This window comes from Scomber scombrus, chromosome 15 (assembly GCF_963691925.1).
Source record: "Scomber scombrus chromosome 15, fScoSco1.1, whole genome shotgun sequence".
Taxonomy (NCBI): Eukaryota; Metazoa; Chordata; class Actinopteri; order Scombriformes; family Scombridae; genus Scomber; species Scomber scombrus.
Window position 1 is genome coordinate 28688820 of NC_084984.1, and position 17669 is coordinate 28706488.

Genomic DNA, 17669 nt, shown 5'->3' on the forward strand with positions numbered 1-17669 from the left:
GTTTTCTCTTCAGTAGTGACACCTCCTTCATGCCAATATCAGAGTGGCAGTGTCAACGTTGTGTTTGTAACATGGTGAACTAGTTGTAAGACTGATCAGAGAAATCAGTGGTGCATTACCATACAACAAAAAACTGTCCTAAAGTCATCCTAAAACTAACTGAAACCTAGAAGGCATAAAATATGTTTAAAAATCAAAAAACACTATTACATGCTTTGTTAAATGGCAACAGTGATCTATACTGTATATATTTTCAAAAATATCGTAACTGGTCAGCTACTAGAGAGTTGTACTATGGCTCTTTCAGAGTCACTGTCCTCTAACTCTTGATTGTCTTGCCTTGCTTATACTGTAAGTCCCTTTGGATAAAAGCATTTGCCAAATGATAAAAAGTAAATGAAAATATAAAGAAAATGTGATTTAAGCCAAAACTCCAAAACAAGCAGTGATTGAATTGATAACAGCTGTATCTTATTTAAGTGAACATGTTCCAGAGCCCTGCTGGCTCACTTCTAGTGGCTCCATCGGATGTTTTTAATAGAAGACCCAACACACTTCTCCTCTTATAAGTGAAAAGTTGAATTCATAAACAATAAAAACTCCCCATGTTCAAGTCAACACATTCAAAGACTTTGCAGCTACAACCTCACTATGACCAGTAGCTTATGGTGGCTAACGTCATATATATATATTGCTGTGTATATATTGCTTTGACTTTTTCACTCTCTCCGCCTGTGCTACTGTTACACTACATTTTAGCACCTCATTATCCTGTGAGAAACACTTGTGGCCACAGTGGCTTATTTAGAAAAAGGAACCTCGGGGTTCCATGGGTCTTGGAACAGAGCCATCATTAATGTTATTAGTTCCACCTGTCCTTTTCCTGCCAAGACAAGTCCAAATGTTGGCTGGGATAAAGGTCTATCTATCTATGAGGCATTTTGAAATGGTACACACTCATGTATAATGCATTATAAAAGTACAGTACAAAATATATTCCACATTTACACAGTGAGTGCACTCTAATAAAACACTAATATAATAATATCTACACAGTGAAAAAAGCTTGTATCTCAAAGAGCATATTGAATTGAAAACCAGTGAAGTGTTTATCTTATGCACAGTGACGTATCATTTTCATTGTAAGTATTAAAGATGAAGTGTGTAGAATTTAGTGGCATCTAGCAATGAGGTTGCAGAAAGTCCACCCTTCCCCCTCCACTTTCAAGTGAGTGGGAAAACCTATGATGGCAACAAAACTCACAGAAAACACATAAGGTTCTCTCCAGGGCCAGTGTTTGTCCATTCTGGGCCACTGTATAAACATGGCAGTGCAACATGGTGGGCTCTATGGAAGAGGACCTGCTCCCTATGTAGATATAAAGGGATCCTTTCACTTACAAAGCAAATTAAATGAAATAACTATGTTCAGGTGATTATACACTAATTAAAACATACTTTCGAATTTTATGTTTCATTTCTGCTAAATCCATTCCGTTAGATGCCACTAAATTCTGCACAGTGGAACTTTAATGCCCAACTGAAATCAATAAGCTTTTCTTTTTTTTTCTTCTACAACATACATACAGCATCCTCTGAAAATCACTTGTTCTGTGTTCTCCTTTGAGATCAGAAAATCAAACCAAAAGGCATCCTTTATTTCTGCATTAATGTGTCACACAATACTGTTAGTTCCCTGTCTATGTATATGGAGACCTTGTTCCTATACAGCCAATCTTTGCCTAAATCTTTGCCAAAAGCAGTAATGTCAGTGTTTAGTCAATTATTAGCTACCAGCTACCACCATTGCTCAGATTCTGTTCAGAGTTTGTTTACTTTATCTATATTTTGTATGAGTGGCCCAGCGGTTAATGTCAATGCAACACAGACACCGACATGCCCCTCCAGCAGCTGTCAATCAAACAAAGACACTCTGCTGGAGGGATTTGTTGGGATGAGACAAAAAACAGCATTTCTGATATGTCCCCAAAAACTTTTTTCTTCATATTAATACTAAAAAATAAATTTAAAAAAACACATTGACATTACTTTGTTGATTAATAACAATGTCTCCTTCACGAAAAATACATTCTTATCTGAAGCTAAAGTGAGGCTTCAACAGTCTGAGTGACTTCCCCAGAGTTGCAGTCTTTTTATTACAAGTCAGAACAGTGTTTCTGTCTTGAGCTGTGGAGGAGAACTTCTTGCAGTTGCATCTAAGTTTGCCACCAGTGTTGTGTCAAAGTCTGTTTCTCCATCATTTTGTTTCTCTCCAATCTTAACTTGAATGCAGCCCTGGTCCTGACACACAATTGTTGACCTCTGCAACTCTTAAAGAGTAATTTAACACTAAATCCACTTCACTGAATTTGTCAAGTATATGTAGTCACTTCATTTCATATGTTTTGAATTGACTCTGGTCCCAGTGTAGTCATAGCAACTGCAATTATCTTCCTTTCCCAAAATCAAGAAAATCAAGTTGTTGATTTTTTTTAATCAATGGTGGTGTTTTAAAAAGAAAAGACACTGAGAGATTAACATCATGCAACCAAGAGCAGTAAAGACATAGTAGTAGTTGAACTACTACTTGCACTATTCTGGGTTTAAATGCATTTTTTGTATTTGAGAATGGGGTGTGGTCAAGCTAAAATAGATTTAAGGGTTGCTCTTTAACCTTAACCCTAACCCCAACCATGAAGGACAGCACTGGAAACACTACTTGAACTTCAACACCAGACTGGGACCAAACACCAGCATAATAACTTTTTCAATGTACACATGGCATTAGTCGGCTTTTGTAACAAGGTAAAGTTGTCTTCCACACAAAGTATGCTTTTCTTCTTGTTCCTTCAGTTGGATGTTTAAGCTCCACTGTGCAGAATGATGTATGTGAACAGTTTGAAGATGTGAAGAGTTTAAAGATCCCTTCCACACATGTCTTAAGGCATTATTATAAGCAGAGTATTTTACTAGTATAATTAGTTTCATACTGGACCACCATTGGCTCCATACTAGTTATGATGTCACAAATCATGGCTTGTAGTACATCATTCAACAGAGAGAAGCTCAAACATACAACATGCAGACTCACTAAAAGGATTTCCTCACATCACTAGTTTTGAAGCCCAACTTTTAAGAAACCTACACAAGTGTGATGTTAAAACCTTGAAGCCTCCAGTGCACTTACACTGAAAATGGTCTTTACAGTGTAGGACACATCACTGTAAAGCACTTCATATTTTGAAATTAAAAATATTTTGATATTCATAGATTCTGCCTTTTTAATGTTATTTGAAGAATTTTAATTTAGTAATTGTACATTTTTAGGAAAAACTAGGATTATATGGTATTTGTGGTTTATACCATAATTATATTTATTTTTGAATGAAAGGCATCTTTAATATTAATCATTGGGTTAAAAAATTCTGGTATGCTTTTGAGTGGTGTGAGTTTTTACAATATAAGAACCAAACCCAATGTACACTGTTAAAAATGATGTGAGAAAGACGTGCGCTTGTAAAGATTCTAGAATCTAATCCGAAGATAAAAGTATCACTTAAGCCTCTGGGGGATCTTTAGGATATGTCAGTGTCCACAGTGAGTATGTCTGGTGTTTGTCCTTAATGGTACAGAAACAGCTGGCAACTGCAGCACACGATACTGCCACTTTATTACACCAGCTGTTTAATGAATCTCTCTGTGTCAGCCAGTGAGTTAAACGTATAGAGGCCAACGAGGTTAGCCCTGTGTCTTCTAGCTAGACTTCCTTTAAAAATGTTGGTTGATGGTGAAGTCTGCAAGATGTAACCAGTGGCTGTATGGCTGCTGACAGTGTGTCTGTGCAGGCTGTTTATGGGCCAGTAGGGCCAGTCCTCTCTGGTTTCACTGAGCTAGGAGAGGGCACAGCTGCAACCACCAACGCAGAAACCCTCCCCACCCCAAGACAACTGCACTGCTGCACAAACAAGGGCCATGCTGTGTGTGTGAAAGGGCTCCAGACACACAACCCCTAATGGAGCGGATTAGACTAGGCTGCACAACTTTGATACACTGTTCCAGGCAGCACAGTATTCACGCCTCTCTGTCCGCTCACAAAGGACTGCCAGGAACCAAGACCTGCTGTCTGATGTCCCTCCAGGACCAGACAAAGGCTGCACTCAGGACATGGACCAATATTTCTTTGCCAACACATGTAGTTTTTGGGTCCTGTTTTCTCAAGAGCATCTAAATGTAACTAAAATGATGTAGAGATTTTTGGAATATTTTTCTAGTACTGTACTCTAGAGCCACTGCTTTTTCAGCAAAAGTGATTAGTCCTGTCATAGGGCTGGGATAGCTATGAGGTCCTTTTTAAAAAAAGACAAAAAACAATGCACACGGGGACATATTTTCAATAACACAAGCAGCTGGGCATATGTGCATGACATTGTGTTTTGTGTTTTGAGTGAATAAAAATACAACAAAATTTGAATCATTTTAAACGGTAGGTTGTGTGGAAATAATTACAGCAGTTGAGGATTAACAGTGTTTATAATATCTTTTCTTGCCAGGCGATATTTATACCAACCTGCAACAAGCTCAGCTGTTGCAGGTTTTGACAACGCAGGGGCTCGTGGTTGCATAGTGGCAAGGTCTGGCAGTATGAGCCAGTGGTAAGAGCAGTGCAGTGGCAGTATATGCCACGAATATAGGGCTAATGAAAAAAAAATGGTTTGTTCATTTCTGTACAAGTTTGCCACATGGTCATTTTAGGACACTGAAGGCTCATATCCACCTTCTCTGTGTCTCAGTTGCACATAATCGCAACCATGTTTAAGGCATAGAACATACTGGTACAATGGTTGTTATGGGGCATTTTTGTACCACAATACAATATGTGGAAAAACTGTCCTGGAAATTACATTTGTATATAACTAAAAAGCTTTCCCAATTACATTGCGCTGAGAAATGTAATCGAAGCCTGATCATGTTTAGGTCATGTTTATTCAAATGTATAAAGCACCACATTTATATATAACAGCTCCAGAAAACAAAGCAATAAATCCTTCAAAACTCAGAGTTGTTGTTTGGTTGATGTACATCAGTGCCCATCTTGACACAGAGTGGTGCAGTGCACTCATTTTACATACATTTACTGTGAAAAACCATAGTTAGTTAGCATGCACAGCATCACTTTGTTAATGTTATGCAAAAGCTTTTTCCAGGTGACTACATCAGAACCTGAACCCAAAACCAGATACTTTGAAACCACCTTTGGAAAACCACATGACTTAAGTTATAGGGGTGCAAAGAAATATGCTTAAAATGTTATTTTAATGTCAGACAGGAAAAACTTTTTTTGCTTTCTTATCATGTGTCAGAGAAGAGGAAGGGGTCTTCTTTCCACCACTAAAAGAGCTAAACTCACAGTTTTCCTCCACTTTAAGCCTTTGTGCTAAGTTAAACTGATCTTAGACCTGTCTATACTTGACACATAAAGATACCATTAATATTCATGAGATTGACAACAAATAAGCATATTTCTGTTTCTTTAGGATCTTTCATTGCAAGTATCCCAAGTACAACTGAACCAGAGGTTTCACTAAAAAAGCAATACATATTAATGTCCAATAAAACATCTAGGCAAGGCCGTAACTTATCAAAGGTAAGAGCATAATTAACACTGTAAACATGACTAATAACTTAGGCTCATTATTATGTTTTTAGTTTTTTTATTCTGGGAATTCTTTTCTAAAAAATGTAATTCAATCATACTAGTTAGGATTGTTTTCTTACTTTGAGAGGTCAGCATGTCATTTGCATATTCTTCTTATTTTCATCCTCACTTTGTAGAATTATAGGTCTGTTATGGGAACAGAGATATCTGTTGAAATCTGACAGAACTCACTAGATGAAATCTGTGGATTTGGAGTTCCTTCAAGAAAGAAGTGGGCGCAAGCACCACTCTTTCTTTCCCATCGAGGCTCATTGGTCGTGCCTGACAAAACAACAGCTGTGGCTGATGAAGTAGGTCTACAGCTGACTGTAATGGAGGTTGAGCAAGCCTGACAAAGTACGGCTTAGGTTGATTATAGTATAGTAAACTTCACATACACGTGTTGTTGACTCTGACAAGCTGAATCCATGATGTGCTGCAATGATCACTATAAACACTGACTACCATAAATACATTCAGAACCTGTGGGAAACACTTCTAATGTAGTAGTGAACACACTTTATGTGATGACAGTCAGAACTGGGAAGTTGAAGAGCCAAAGATGTAAATATCTATGAATTGTTTAATCAAAACCATTTGTCACTTCTGATTGGCTAACTGAAACCTGAGAGAAAACACAGCTGCTGTGTGTGTGTGTGTGTGTGTGTGTGTGTGTGTGTGTGTGTGTGTGTGTGTGTGTGTGTGTGTGTGTGTGTGTGTGTGTGTGTGTGTGTGTGTGTGTGTGTGTGTGTGTGTGTGTGTGTGTCCTGTCTTGTTTTGTTGGCCATGCTGTTTTGGCTTTCATCTTCCACAGTCAGCTGTGTGTGTCCTGCAGTGTGAGCTGACTTTCCCTCACTCACTTTCACTGGGGAACCACTGCAGAGGATAGTGTCATCCTACAGCACACCAACACAACAGTTGGTCCCCAACAGTTAAGATGCAAATGAACATTTCATTAAGAACCTCATCTATATGGTCCGTACATTCATGCAAAAAAGCTTCTAATCACAGCTTGATTTATTGCTATTTCATGTTTATATTATTTAAGATAATGACACAAAGATGTTTGTCGGTTTCAGTTGTTCAGTATGTGTTGTTGAGAGCTAATAAAAATGTTTCAAGAACTAATATACATATACAGCCTTTTCCAACTGTTCAGATGACTCCAACCACGTACATCAGTGCTCATCTCTACTTTTTCAACCACTGGCACACTTTTACCAAAACACTGTATTAGTGATTACACTACAAAAGATATGTAGTCAGATGTGTCCCTACACCACCTCAGCATTTGTTTTGAGCGCTGTACACTTGTTATCAGATCAGCTGACTCCTGTCCTCCCACACATATTATTGACAATGAGAGTTCACTTCTTCACAGTTTATGGTTTGGACTTGTTTGTGACATTTTATGGATAGCTTGATTTATTGTATATATTGAATTATGTGCTAGTTTCTTTGATTATACGAGTTGAATGGACAACTAAATTTGCATTTCCCTGTCAAGAACTCTTGTAATTGAGGCTCTTAAGTGGCTCTTAGCATTAGAGAACATCTACTACACAAACCACTGATCAAGCAAAGATGAAATGACCACTGTCCATGTAAACACAGTCATTCTCACTGCAGTCAAACTACCCTTAATATGTATCCTCTACATAAGCAGACAACACAGCTGAACTGCATCATCTGCTGGAAGGTATTCATTTGTTCTCAAGGATGTGATAATACAATAGAGTGAAATCACTTTAATGTGTTTACACTTCACCTGACACTTCACCTGCTTTTTTTCTTCTTCTTCTTTTTTTTTTTTTTTTTTTTTTTTTTACTTCAAATTGCTTTTTCAACTTCCTGAAGTGCTTGTGTTTTAAATGCCACATCAAATTATTTCAGTACTTCAAACCAGCATATGAGGACTTCAACTTCAGCTCTTATTGCCATACAATATTTCAGAAGATCCAAACATTATATTCAACTGTATTTCAGCAGCAGGTCACTTAATAGGAGTTCATTTCAGTAAATCCACATTACCCACACCATCATTTTCTCAACACATTGCTAAAGACACCAAACATCCGCAAGTAAACACATATGTGTGCAGTATGTTAAAGGCACTGGAATCTCAATTTAACAACACTTGCAGTTGGTGGTCTGGAAAAGTGTTAGTGTGTGATTTTAGCAGGTGCAACTTATTAAAGCCATTAAAGTCTCCTGGGCACTATTTGTACAGTCTTTCTCCAGTGAGTCCCTTACTGCTCCTAACAGGAACAGGTGGTCCATTTGGGAAAAAACTGTATATGCAATGAAATGAAAAAGGAATCCGGCCACAGAACAGAAAGGTCAGCTTTACAATGCACAGTAAAATTCTGTAGTTTAAAACTGCAAAAGGATCCAGTGGTATGTACTTATACAACCTCAGATATTCAAAGATAAAGTAAGAATCTAACAAGGCTCAGATAATAACATGCAGCAAATAAAATATCACATTTTGGTTTTATGCAATGAAATATCGTAAAGAAACAGAAATATGCTTATTGTTTGTCAATCTAATGAATATTGATATCATGTCTATCTTTATGTGTCAAGTATAGACAGGTCCAACACTGGTTAAACTTAGCACAAAGGCTTAAAGTGGAGGAAAACTGTGAGTTTAGCTCTTTCAATGCTGGAAAAGACCCTTCCTCTTCTCATCTGACACATGATAAGACAGGAAATAAAAATAATTCCTGTTTGACATTAAAAGAAGACTTTCAATCATATTTATTTGCACCCCTATAACTTAAGTTATGTGGTTCTAAAGGTGATTTCAAAGTATTTGGTTTTGGGTTCAGGTTCTGGTGTAGTCACTTTTTTCAATACTGAGATATTTCTCTCTGATTGTACCCATTGTCTCATACCAGCACATCTGTAACACACTGATACCCGACAATAATAAAGACGTTCTTAATACTATCTTTGTGTCAGAAATCCCTGCTTCTGTTTTGACACCTCATTTTATGTCAGGATAGGTCAAACTCATATCCTGTGCTACATACGAGTTAATACAGTTCAATGTTTATCCAAAACATATCTAACAAACATCATTTCTCAGCCTAATATCCCACAATTCTGCTGAGTATCAAACATCCACTACAGAAATATCAGCATGTCTTCCTTCCAGACACTGTGTTGCATGACTATAAAGAAAAAGCAGGACTGTTATGGCCAGTTCTGTTTCCAGAGCACTGGTGGCAACATCTTCCCTCCTAAAATAGTTGGGCCTTGTGGCATAAAGCAGCTTGGGTGATGTTTAATGGTGCTTTAGGCAATTCTGGGATTTCTGCTGTCCAACTGTCAGTGGATGGGAGAGGTAGTAGGATGTAGGTTATAACTGTTTACAGTTAGATAGTTTCATATTTCTGAAAAGTGATATTTTCAAGTCTCAAAATATTCAGCTTGGTAATATACTGTATTCTGATAATGCTTCTTATTAATAAACTGATAATGAATTGAATTTAAAAAAAAGGTAGTGGAGTACAAGTATCATATTTTCTGTATAATTTAAAAGCATAAAGTAGAAAATATAACTGAAATGTTAAACTTATACAACCATCATGACAAGTTTTGAAAGTTGAAAGTCACACTTTCTAAATTCATATGGTCAAAGCGTTGTGGGAGGGGGTATTGGTGGGGGAGTTAATGGACTCATGACCTACTATCACAATCATTTTTATTGGCCAAATATGTTTCAATAGAAGTCATTAACCCCAGTTTAGTGGCTCTCAATAAATAACACAACAACCTTCATTAAGGAATGATACACAAGGAATGACTAAATATTGATGATATCATATATTATATCATTTCTATAATCCAGTGAACCACAATGAGTCAGAAAGCAAATAATTGTATTTTTGTCTAAAGAAAAGAGGGAAAACAGAGAGACTGAAATTATTCTGCATAATAAAAACAATATAAAGCCCACTTAACATAATTATAGGGAAATAACCTGCTTCTCATCGCTTGCTCCCATATCCTGCTATTAAAGCTCAAAGGAGAAATAATATAAACTCTGTAATCATTCGGTATGCCTTACAAACAATGTTCTGATCCTCACTAAACAAAAGCAACAACAATGATAAATCATCAAAGGTTCTGCATTCTAATGCTAAAATGTTCACACTACAAGTAGTATGTCAGGCTATATGTTTCGTGGGTTAATATGTATGTTGACTATAAGCTGCTGTAGTTACTACACGTTCTGAATAAATACAGAAGAAGAAGCATATAGTTTACCACCTCTGAACACAAAAGTCGCACTTTTCTTAGAATGGTAAACACGAGTCAAATAAGTCTTACACATTTAAGTTCTGCAGTCAATACTTAAAAACAACATCAAACAAACAAACACAAAACCTGTCAAATGATTGAGCGTACAAAACATCCTGATGAGTTCAACAGTAAGAGCTCATTGAATAGTCACATCCTTTAGAAAGCGTTACCTTATCTATGAGAAATAAGCGATCCTGCCCTGGCTCATGGATCCGTCCTGTGGTGCTGATGGTGATATGTCCAGTAGTTGATAATAAAAAGTAACGCTGTTGTCCTCCTGAGACACCACAAAACATTAAGATGAAGACATTGAAGGCATTTAGCGCTGTGTATGGCAGTGTTGAGTCTGTGTGAGCGTCTCATCCACACTGACTAACTTTTCCCATTCTCAAAAAACTGGCCGGACTGCTGCCGTGACGTCACCAGCCTCTCCACCAATGACGGCCCGTCACCGTTTGTGTACGGTGTACAATGTATATCATTTATTTGTTTCACTGAGCTATATAGACTTTTAATCTGTGTATGACTTAGAAAAAAAAGAGAAATGTTTCCAGTTAGACTCGTTACATTTAGACTGAAATGACTCATTGTAAAAATCCAAAATGTCTCATTATTGATTGTTTTGATAGGACAGGTCTGGGTCAGACTGATTTTCACTGTGTTTCAGGAGATAAATGACAATTTCTCACAAGATTAAACATAATTTTATAAATGTTTTTCATGTAAAAGTAGCCTCAAAATAAGATTTAATAGCCTATTTTTATTGTTCTTCCGCCAACTGTGCAATGCAGACAGCTGGCACAGATTCCCAGACCCCAGCTGCAGTGTATGTAAATTATTTTTGGTAACTTATGAGTTGTTTGAAAATCTGCACCACTAAAAACAGTATCAAGTAATGTGGCTCCTGCATTTTTACATTACATTGTGGCCCTGCTTTCCAGGAGGACATATGTCGAAACCTAGTTTTAAGGGTCAAGCAAGAGATTCATTCTTACAAAATAACTCAAACAAATGTACTCAAGGTCCTCTAGTTGCAGATGGGAGCTCCTGAGATAGCTAGTAAGTGCTCTCTCAATAAGTAAGAATCATTATTTTTGTTATCTTGTTTGGAGTTTGTTCTCATGGTGCATATTCCTAAATCAATCTGTATTCTGTCAAATTAGCACAAAATAACTGACCTGAAATTTATTTAAAAAATACAAAAAGATCAATAGTTTGAAGAACTGTTGATAGTGTTTGTGTAGGAGTGCTTACTGCGAACACAATTCATTTGAAAATATAGTCATGCTGGAAGTACAGAATGAGGACATTAACTGATACAATAATCCACAGTATCATTGCTGTTTAAATAACTTTTAACCACATTTGTATCGGTATGGTAACCCCCTCGGTATGGCAGTGTCCACCCTGTTGTTTAGATACATAACACAATATTCCTAAAATCCACACAGTTTATGGAATAATAGCATCCTGGGGCCGATATTGTATTTATTCTAAATTATCGATTTAAAATAGACATGCTTGGCATGCTCAACACACTTGGTTTTGAAAGCAACCCTGCTAATATGCAACATGGACATGTTTTGCTTGGGCTTCAATTTAATGTCACTTTGACTTTGCTGCCACCAGCTGGTAAAGCAGTTCTCCACAACTCAAAATCAAGCTTCAGACTGCTCAAAGTTACCCTAGTAACGTACAACCACTAACAACCCGTAAGACATTTCCTACAGTGGACAGAAGGTCTATATGTTGGGCACCACAAAGGAAATTCAGCTTTTTGCTGTTTTATTCCTGACAATTTTATCTGGACATCAGGATTGGTCCTGAATGACAATAACATATAACGGCCACTTCATGACAGACTTGGAACAAATATAGATCTACATCACTTTTAAACAAAAACATATTGCAAAGAATAAGTAGTTGACTGCTTTTTGAGCAAAACTTTAGTAATAGCTTCATGGAAATAAGCTTTTATTCTGAAGAGATCTATCCGGAATTGTAAGTGATACTGTTGAAAATGGCTGCAGGGTTCTAATACTTTATCAGACCATTATTATCATGTAGTTATTTTGAATTCATTTGCTGTTGTTGTTTTTTAGGGAAGAAAACCACTGAACATCAGTCAGTTTATGATTCCCCTGAATCTGAAAAGAGGAAGCTTTTATTTTGTAAAAGAAAAAGACCGATCGGAAGTGTCTATTTGATTTATTAACAGCTGTACCGTTGGTTAATTAGCCTTCAAAATAAAATGACTAATGCCCTACCGTTATTCTTAATATCAAGTAGAACAATTATTATTTAGATTATTTATTTATTTTTCATTTGTGTTTAGTTATTTGGCTGTTTTATTAAATTAAAATGAAGGCTTTCAGTTGTTGAGTGATGTATGTTCAGATAAATTGCAACAGATCAATTTTATTCTGAAAAAAGAGAAAGCTGACTGGAAGCCTTGTTCTTGATAACGGACACAGACACAACATGATGACAAGTTACCTCATCAAGACACGGACACAAATTATGAAGCCAGTGTGAAGTTGATATAAAAACAAGCGTTTGACAGTTGGCGGAAGGTCGGGGCGGATTAACGTGAGCTGGACGTGACTGTTGCTGGACGACGACGTGTTAGTGACATTAAGACTAGCTCATTTTAGAGAAGCGTAGTGCTAACAAATAGCCATCAGGCTGCAGAGAAAAAATAACCTAATAAAAAACTAACAGGCCACTTCAAGAGACATCTAAAAGATTCAACTCGACGTCTAACCAGAATGGGACCGTGGACAGTTTCTAACGGGACAGGCGAGCTTTGAGGATGGGACTGACTGTTCTGAAGGGAAAACGTCTTTCTAGCCGCTTGAACTATGCTAGCAGAGATGGAAAGTGTATTTTTCCACATCTGGTAGGAAACCAATAATGCTGTACAGAGATGTTGGATGCCCATACACGTCAGCAGCTCCACACACAACGACAGCATTCATACATTTACACTCCATTCACCGCACAGCTCAACTCCAACGCTATTTAATCAGCCATGGCTCTCAAATCGAGGAGACCGTGGACGACCGTGATTTTCGGCGTCTTTCTCGGGTTCACTGCGTCCTCTTGGCTCATTGTTCCTCAGGTTCTGGAAAGTAAAAGGAAGAAATCTCCAGTGTGTGCTTACTACGGTGACTCTGCCGTCGGCAAAGTACCTGAGATCCTCGGGAACCCCGCGGCTGTGAAACATGAGGACGGCCCGCAGCGCAGTGAGGAGGAAGAGCTGATGTTGAGTGCTGGGAACAGTAGCGGAGATAACAGCAGACCCATTGCCCGGCCCAAACATTTCCTCTTTGTCGGTGTGATGACAGCTAAAAAGTACCTGGGGACTCGCGCAGTGGCCGCGTACAACACATGGTCGCATTCCATACCGGGGAAGGTGGAGTTCTTCTCCAGCGAGGGCTCTGGCACCGTCCGCCTGCCCGTCCCCATCCCCGTGGTGTCTCTGGCAGGTGTAGACGACTCCTATCCGCCACAGAAGAAGTCATTCATGATGCTGAAGTACATCCACGACCACTACCTGGATAAATATGAGTGGTTCATGCGGGCAGATGACGATGTTTATATAAGAGGTGATTCAGGCAGTGGAGTGTGTGTTTGTCAGTGTGAGGGAAACAGAGCCCATTGAACAACTTCAATTCATAATTCATGAGACATTTAATACAGATAGAGAAGTTTTAATCATATTTGTAAGGAGATCATTATTACTTGCAAACCTGGTTAAACTAGCGGTTTGTCTCCACACTGTCTGGCTGCTGAGTACTGACTTTGTTGTGATGTTTCAAATCTCAACTTTGGTGTTATCACTGTGAATTGAAATGCCAGAACAGTGAAAATAACCAAGTTTTAATAAGGTTTATTCATCCTTTACATTTTTTAAGACTGGGAACCCTAATACAGTATATCCATGGTATTGAAGCAGAAGCTTACTCCTTAATTTCAGTACATCATCATTTTGATAAATTTAATTTTTAATTCTGGAGTGAAGTACATTTGTATACAGTTTCACATCTTACCCATCCCAGGATGACTTTATGTAATTTTTCCCACTTCACCCTCTTCCAGGTGAGAAGCTGGAGTTGTTCCTGCGGTCACTGAACAGCAGTAAGCCTCTTTACCTCGGCCAGACCGGCCTTGGCATGGCGGAGGAGTTGGGTAGGCTGGCTCTAGAACCTGGAGAGAACTTCTGCATGGGCGGCCCAGGGATGATCTTCAGCAGAGAGGTGCTACGCAGGATGGTGCCTCACATCAGTACCTGTCTCAGGGAGATGTACACCACCCATGAGGATGTGGAAGTGGGCCGCTGTGTGCGGCGCTTTGGCGGAACACAGTGTGTTTGGTCATATGAGGTATGGATTGATTCAGTCTGTTTTTTGTTGCAAATTTCCAGCAGTAGCAATGTTTTTAGAATATCATGGAGTCTGTATGCAATGAGGAAACTTGATCAGTTCTGTGGAAATCCAGGTGTTAATTATGGTAAACCTTTTGGGCACATAACAGTAAATAACGTCATCTCCTACTGAAGGTTTTCAGCACTAATATAGTTAGAGACTTCATTACAAAAAACAGTAAGGAAGACAATATTTTATCATGGAGGTGTCTTATTTGGTGATAGATAATCATGGCAAAGTCATCCTACTTTATATCAGTGTTTTTATGGGAGGGTTGATTAGTTTTATTGCCTCTGAAGAGTGTTTGAAGGCTGTTCTATAGCAGACACATTTTCAGTTTAATTTCAAGTTGTTTTGATGTTTTATAAGTGTATTGAATACATGTGTGCAGCTCACTGACCATGTAGGGGAATGTTGCTTTTAAAAGTAACTAATTACATTACAAAACTACTGCCATTACAAAGTAACTAGTTACATTACAGCATCACCTTCTGAGAAAAGTAACTGCTTAGAGTACTTTAGTGTTACTTTGTGATTCCTCATGTAGTTTTAGTCCAGACCTTCTTTAAATAAAATGACTGTACCATCATCACACAGCCAAGTCTGGATCATAATCTGTAAATCTTTACACTAATAGCAGGAATGACACACACAATGTCCCATTTACAGCTCTTTATTGGACTAAAGTGGCTTCTCAAACACATGTTCTAAAACTACATTTATGCATTTCAAATCACATACCTGAATACAGATTATAAACACATACACATCCCTACATCACTGCAACAGAGCAACAGGCTCTTGTTACCTGGGCACAACTTACCTGTTACTGTAATGTTCTTGCCTTTACTATTTATGCCAACACTGCTCATTGATGATTGATATGGAAACAGATATTTTACTGGTTGTTTCTAAATAGCGAATATTAGTGGGAATATAACTGTAGAGGCATAGACCACAATGACTTGGGGGGAAAAAATGCTGTTAAATGCTGTTAGTTTAGTTTGATCAAGGAGGCACAAGGTAAAATGAGTCAATAGTGTTATTTGTACTGGTACCTGTACAAGATCCATGTTCTTTTTGCAACTCTTTCCACAGATGCAGCAGCTCTTCTATGAGAACTATGAACAAAACAAGAAAGGTTTTATTGAAGAACTTCACAGTAGCAAGATCCACAATGCCATTACACTCCACCCAAACAAAAGGCCTGCCTACCAGTACCGACTCCACAGCTTCATGCTGAGCCGTGAGATCTCAAGGCTACGTTACCACACCATTATGCTCCACCGCGAAGGCCTGACTATGACTCAGCTCAGTGATACAGAGGTGCTATGGGAGGACCAACAGCTTGGAGCCCCACCTTCCTACATGCGCTATCAGCCCAGTGAGAGAAATTATGTTATTGAGTGGGATTTCCTGACTCGCCGCCATATTTATTCTGCTGTAGAGAACAAGATGGCCCGCCAAAACCTTGGGAACTCACTGCGGACTGCACTAGAAGACATTATACTCCAGGTCATGGAAATGATTAATGAAAATTCTAAAGCACGTGGCCGCGTAATTGACTTTAAAGAGATCCAGTATGGCTACTACAGAGTGGATCCAATGCATGGAGCAGAGTACATCTTAGACTTACTGCTTCTGTACAAGAAACATAAAGGACGTAAAATAACGGTGCCTGTGAGGCGGCACGCTTACCTTCAGCAGTCCTTTAGCCGACCCTTCTTTACCGAAGCTGAAGAGTTAGATGTGGCTGAACTCGTGGCTGCCATCAACTCTGAATCCCAATCCCTGTCCTTCCTATCCAACTCTCTGAAGTTCTTATCACCTTTCCAGTTCTATGAGTCAACCAGGGAAATGTGGGAGCAAAGCCCGAGGAAGGTCAACATCCTCGTCCCACTTTCTGGTCGCTATGACACCTTTGTCCGCTTTATGGAGAACTTTGAGAAAGTGTGTTTGATACCCAAACAAAATGTAAAGCTCACTGTCATTCTGGTGAACAATGAGAGTAATCTGAACAGAGGAAAACACGTTCAGTTAATCAAAGACTACTACAAGAAGTATCCCAAAGCCGACCTGTCCGTGATCCCCATGACAGGCAACTTTTCACGAGGGCTTGCTCTAGAGCTGGGCTCCTCACAGCTCGATAATGACACGCTACTCTTCTTCTGCGATGTCGATCTCATCTTTAGTGGTGATGCCTTGCAACGCTGCAGAGACAATGCTGTGCAAGGACACCAGGTTTATTTCCCTGTTGTCTTTAGTCAGTACAACCCCAAGATAGTGTATGGTGAGAAGGCCTCAAGAGAAAACAAATTTGTGCTGACCAAGAAAGGTGGTTTCTGGCGAGATTATGGCTTTGGAATCACCTGTGTTTTCAAGAGTGACCTGCTAAAAGCTGGAGGATTCGACACCTCAATCCTAGGGTGGGGACTGGAAGATGTCGACTTGTTCACTAAAGTCATTAATTCGGGTTTAAAAGTGTTACGCAGTCAAGAACCTGGAATTGTTCACATTTATCACCCTGTCCACTGCAACTCTAGTCTTGAGCAGAAGCAACACAAAATGTGCCTTGGGTCAAAAGCAAGTACGTACGCATCGTCAATGCAGTTAGCAGAGATGTGGCTGGAGAAACACATAGAGGTCGGCTATAACAGAACTTCATCCTGACATTCTAGTCCATCTGGATTTCCCCTTGCAAGTTTACCTCAGTTCTGCTTGAATGCAGACAGAAATGGACTGTGTGTGTGTGTGTGTGTGTGTGTGTGTGTGTGTGTGTGTGTGTGTGTGTGTGTGTGTTTGTGTGAGCGTGCTGTAGTGTGACTGTGGATTAGACGTCCTTTGACAGGAAAATTTGACCCAGAAAGGATCCAAAACTGTCCTCTGCAAAACAGAGATGGACTAAACCAATTAGAACCACGAGGACCTAAACCAGAAGTGACCTGACCACAGGTAGACCAGAACACATTCAAAGATTTCTGCACCTAATTTGATGAAAGTCTGTATAAAACAAAGTATCTGCCCCCTTATCCATTTCCAAACCTGTTGATTGAATACAAATTGGCTGTTGATTGGTACATTCAACATAGTACATTTCACTTCATTGAGTTATTATTTTCTGTGCCAGTGGTACAAAGATAGAGTGGACATGTATGTGGGTGTTGGGAGTAGAATGGTTTTAATTTAGGGCTTGAGTTGGGCTTAACTCTAATGCCAGTGTCATTTTTAGACATATA

The 17669-nt window shown here is 38.8% G+C and overlaps 1 protein-coding gene across 1 annotated transcript; it reads left to right on the top strand.

Moving 5' to 3' along the window:
- The first annotated feature begins 12531 nt into the window (after positions 1–12531).
- On the top strand, positions 12532–17669 carry chsy3 (chondroitin sulfate synthase 3). The gene is made up of 3 exons (XM_062434688.1): positions 12532–13614; positions 14108–14391; positions 15532–17669. The coding sequence occupies exons 1-3, from the start codon at positions 13038–13040 to the stop codon at positions 17101–17103; spliced, it is 2433 nt and encodes an 810-aa protein (XP_062290672.1). The 5' UTR covers positions 12532–13037; the 3' UTR covers positions 17104–17669.

Excerpts from the sequence above, each read along its gene's own strand:
- chsy3 (XM_062434688.1), top strand. The coding sequence starts at position 13,038 with ATGGCTCTCAAATCGAGGAGACCGTGGACGACCGTGATTTTCGGCGTC. Across the intron at positions 13,615-14,107 it reads TGACGATGTTTATATAAGAG|GTGAGAAGCTGGAGTTGTTC; the intron begins GTGATTCAGGCA and ends ACCCTCTTCCAG. Across the intron at positions 14,392-15,531 it reads AGTGTGTTTGGTCATATGAG|ATGCAGCAGCTCTTCTATGA; the intron begins GTATGGATTGAT and ends CTCTTTCCACAG.